Below are 4,919 nucleotides of genomic sequence, written 5' to 3'. Positions count from 1 at the left end.
ACACACACACACACACACACACACACACACACACACACACACACACAAATTACAAATGATTTTGATGCTAATGGCCAATGCGTTGTTCAAACAAAGAGTCAATTGTCAGCACTGTGGGCTAAGTCCCCCTACAGGGCAGATTCTAGAATCGCCCCTGGATTGTGCATAATAATATTTTTAAGGATTGACCAAAACAGCTACAATATAAAAATCATCTTAGTCTAAAACTGGTATGAAAGAGGCAGCAGATGCTCTGCTTTAAGGAATGCTAAGCCTTTAGATTTACAAGTAAAGAGCTGACATGGGCCCCTTGTTATATTTATTATATCTTTATTTTCAACCTCCCCAGTATTTATCCTACACGTGCGAAGTTTTGGTCCTTGGTAACAATTTGTGTTCAATCAGGAATAGAAAATAAACGTGTCAAGGAATGCAGAGCTGAAGCTTTAATCTTCTGTTAAACATGCTAACATTTATGCGTTTTGCTTGGAGGGTGAGTGCAATCACCGTATAAAAGTCTGAACTTGCACATTACCTGGATGTCAGAGATAAAAGTGTTTCCAGGAAGAGCTGGGGAAGTTCAAAATTGGTTTTTACTGTCAAAATCGTTTTTACGAGCTCTGCTGCTTGTGAAGGGAAGTGTTAGGTGCACACCCAGCCTCGTGCCAGAGGTCTTGGGTGTCATTGCATTCCACGCTGTTGCATGCACGTTTAGTTTGATTCGCTTTTTCTTTTCTTTTTCTGAAGTGTTGTAAGAACGTTTTTCAGGAGAAGCAAGAAAAGCACACATCCTTTGTGCTGTCACATTTTTGTCTGATGTGTTTAAGCAGTGAAACAGGTGGTTCCCAAAGTCAAGGTTTGGGACCCCCACTTGTTCATGAAACACCAAGTCTTGTGAAAATTTATGGAAATAAATTTAACTTTAAAAATGATTGCTTTTAGCTATTATATAGAACATAATGATCATAAAAGCATAAAAAAAGTTTATGATGCTTTTTGTCAAATTGCAGCTGTGATCAAAAGGTTGTCGGTTCAATTCCCCGGACCGAAAACATCAAATGTGGGTGGGAAAGGTGCCTGCCTCCACCCTCATTGGCCCCACTCTGGGCCCTTAACCCCCACCATCTGCTCCCCCAGGTGCCCTATGGCTGCTCCACACAGAGGGCTGTGGTAGCTCGGTGGTCTGTGGTTGCATCAGGAAGGGTGTCCAGCGTAAAAACAATCGCCAAGTCTTCATGCGACTTTGTTCAATGTGGCGACCCCTGAAGAATGGAGCAGCCGAAAGAAGAAAGAAAAAAGCTTCTTTAGTTTGTTTGTTTGTTTACAAATGGGGTCACGAGTGGCTGCAACTTTTACCGTGTGTGTTTAAAGCATCAAAGTTTGTGAACCACTGAGTTGGACGAGCAAACAAGGAAACTAAACACTAAAACTGATAAGAACTTGTCGTTCAAACTAAAATACTGATTGAAAAATTTAGAGTTAGGGGTTTCAAAGGAAATAAATCAACAGTCTCTCTTGTAAATGAGTCCTCGTGACTCAATGAGACTAACCTGTTAAATAAAGGTTGAATATTTTAACAGTACGCATTTATCAGTGTGCCAATAAATTCTGTACTTTGTTCAGTTAGGTAATAAAAGGTGCCTATTAAAAAAAATATATATATATATTAACCAGTACAATTTTTGGGTGACTCAGTGAAGCAAACAACCACACCGGAGGAGCCCTCCTGTTGTCACGGTAACAGGCCGAGGAGGTCTCTGGAAAAAGACAAACTGCCCCCTGATTCATCACGAGATTACATATACACCATTTGGACCTCATTCCTATCCAGTTACCCGGGCAACTGTTAGCTGTAAATTGAGTTAATTCACTGGCTCCTGGGCCCTTCCTTTTTCTGTTGTGCCCCATCATAAAAGCGATATAACACAGATGCACACACTTATTTATTTATTTTTTTACAAACTGGACTTTTAAAAGCACTGACTTGCATTGCATAGCAAGAGAGACAAATCCTTATTTAGTTTACCATATTTTCTGACGTATAAGTCACAGTTATTTTGCATAGATTTGTCAGTCCTGCGACTTTCTAGAATTACGTCACTCAGGGTGGCTGCATGCTGGAGTAGCATTGTTACTTTCATTCTGTTGTTGCTTTTGAAAACTTTAATTCCTCTTTTTTCTGGATGTAAATCACTTTTTTCGGATGATTATTTCTCTGGTGATGATGTGCCGCTGGAAGGATTTTTACTGAAACCTTTTTACTTTTGGGCATTTGTTATGATGCGTAACTATGGCAACAAGGTGTTTTTTAACAACTAGGAGCTGATTAACATCGCAAAAGTTCAAATATCTCAACTACAGCCCCATATCCCAAATGACCTGAAAAGGAGGTGCCGTGGACCAGTTCCCATCAACCTGGAGGCGGTGCTCGAGAATCTGACCGCCGAGATCCTGGAGCTGGTGGAAAACTCAGCTCGTGACAACGGGAGGACCGGGATCATCCCCCAGCACCTTCAGCTGTCTGTCTGTGGTGATGAGGAGCTTGTCAGACTGCTGGGAGCAGTAACCATTGCTCAGGGAGGAATTCTGCCTGGCATTCATTCCTGCTGCCCAGGAGGACCAAGAGGCCAGCCAGATCTGACAGCAAGCTGGATCCGGGTGGATGGGTCAATATCTGTGGCCATTTTCTTCAGATTTGCTGCAAGAGATCCTTCCTGCAGCATCTATAACAACTCTTGAATAAAACCAGGATGATGAGCTACAACACTTAATTTCCCTTTGGGATTAATAAAGTATTCTTGAATTGAATTGAATTATACGCCCAAGCGAGGCATGTTTTCTGTTCATACTCATAACGCAATTTTTGATTGACACTTTAAATTTCGAAGAACTGCAACAGTGAGTCCTCCGGTGCACGCTCGCTTTACTCAGCTGGTGCAAGCGGAGGAATGCTGGAGAGCTAGCAGCTCTGGCCGCGATGGATGGACGGATGGATGGCACCGCACTGCCCAGGCGAAATGAAACTGTTTTGACCATTAAATAAACGCGATGGGTCAGTGGTGACACATAATAAATGCAACATATATGTTTTTTCCTCTTCATTATGCTTTTTTTGACTGACATGACCTATACTCCGAAGCGACTTATACGCTGGAAAATACGGTACTCATGCTGCATCCGAATAGAAAACAGTTAACATCAGTTCATTGCACAAATTTGGTGTAAAGTTTACATTTATTATCGTCACCTGCAATTTATGATGGGATTCAAGTCAGAGATGAAGAGCTGTTGCACAGTGAGTCTTGTGTTTTCTGGCTCTGTTGCATTGAAGGTGGAAGACACAGGAACTGACAAAAGGAGTGGAAAACTGTGTATTTTCCTTTGAGATAAATATTGAGAGAGCAGAGATATAGACGTGCTGGTAGAAGGCCTGTGTCTCTGTTGCGCTGCCAAAAGGCCCGTGCGTCACTTGATCCATTGTTTAGTGTAGAGAGGTCCCGGTAAGCAAGCGGCTGCCTCCCTGCTCCAGCTGCAGCCGCTCCACTGTTTATGTTTGCAGGGCCCTTCGCCTTGCTGCGAGGCTGTACAAGCAAAGCCTGTGAGATATGTGCGCGCCTGGCCAGCACAGAATCTCAAGCCTTTTCTTTTTCAACCCGCCTTGTCATCTCAACCTTCAAACTGTCTTGACGTCGACTTGTTGGATATCATTCACAAATGTGAAAGCCTTCCGTGAGAAAGACCAGAAATGTGGAGCTAAAAAACAACCACATTGTTTGAGGTTTTACAGCTTCCTAGTCAATATTCCAGCGATCTGCGCACACTGAGTCGACTTTGTGAGACTATATCAGTCACAAAAAGTTCCAGTCTAAAACCAGACTCTTCTCAGTCAGTCTGAATAACTTCTTGTGGGTTCGCTGTGAAAAAGTGAGTCTGTGTGTGTCTGAAGGTTAGCGGTTCTCCTGGGTGGGCTGCAGTGGCCATGTGCTCGTCTTGGATCATCTGAGGACCCTTCTCTGTTTACTGAAACAACACACAAGCAGTGTCCTCGTAGGAGAGAGGAGTCACACAGGGAGCATCCTCAAAGGCAGCACTTCACTCCTTCATTTTTATCCCCTTTAAACACACATGCACACACACGTGCATGCTCAAAGTGTTCTTAAAGTCCTAACCGCCTGTGTAATTCACTTTCTCTGAAATCAAAACCTTCACTTTCAACCCCATCTATAATAAATCTTTTATTTGTCTCATGTTTTAGACAGCCTGAAGCTGCTCTCACCCAATATTTATTCTTAAATATCACCCTGTTTACGTTAAAACCATTAATATGTTCGATTATGATGCCACTGTGGTAGAATGTTGACCTATGAAGCTCGTTTTCTAATGCTAGAGCAGCTTTGAAGTCAAAAGTTGCCGTAAAAACATTGTTGACACCAGTAAATTACAGACCACCTGAGATGAGGAAAGTCCCTGCTGTTGGGCACCCTGACAAAACATCTTTATTTCAGCAACAGTTGATGCACACACATCATTTTAAATATTCCCACTTTTAGATTGTGTCAAAACAAATTATTTTGTTTAATAATACATTACTTCTGGTATTTTTTTAATCAAAAACTTTATCCTTTAATGTCCTTATTGCAGAGTTTGAAATGACCACATCAGTTTATGTGCCTCCTGCAGATTTAGTTCACAATCACCCAAACACTTTAGTAAAACTTTGTATTTGCTGCCCTCTTGTGGTTATAATAAATATACAGTGATTTCAGGAGCAGTTGTGAAAGGAAGCTACAGATGAATGAGTAGAAATAAAACAACACAAATCTTGTTTTATTATACTCCAAGCAATTTGAAACTTTTGCTAAATATTACGGTGGCTGATGGGTACAAAACAACTGCAAACAGTGAAAACAACTGATCTC

The 4,919-nt window shown here is 41.7% G+C and overlaps 1 protein-coding gene across 1 annotated transcript in view; it reads right to left on the bottom strand.

The window, feature by feature from the left end:
- Positions 1 to 3,126: 3,126 nt before the first annotated feature.
- hsd17b3 (hydroxysteroid (17-beta) dehydrogenase 3) overlaps positions 3,127 to 4,919 on the bottom strand; it is a 13,531-nt gene continuing 11,738 nt past the window's right edge. The window contains exon 6 of the mRNA XM_037680055.1: positions 3,127 to 3,171. Coding sequence (XP_037535983.1) covers positions 3,127 to 3,171 — 45 coding nt within the window. The remainder of the gene's footprint in view (positions 3,172 to 4,919) is intronic.

The sequence above is a fragment of the Nematolebias whitei genome, chromosome 8 (assembly GCF_014905685.2).
Source record: "Nematolebias whitei isolate Nwh7 chromosome 8, NemWhi1, whole genome shotgun sequence".
In the NCBI taxonomy this organism is placed as follows: Eukaryota; Metazoa; Chordata; class Actinopteri; order Cyprinodontiformes; family Rivulidae; genus Nematolebias; species Nematolebias whitei.
The sequence above is the reverse complement of the archived record's forward strand: the minus strand, read 5'-3'. Positions and strand labels throughout refer to the sequence as shown.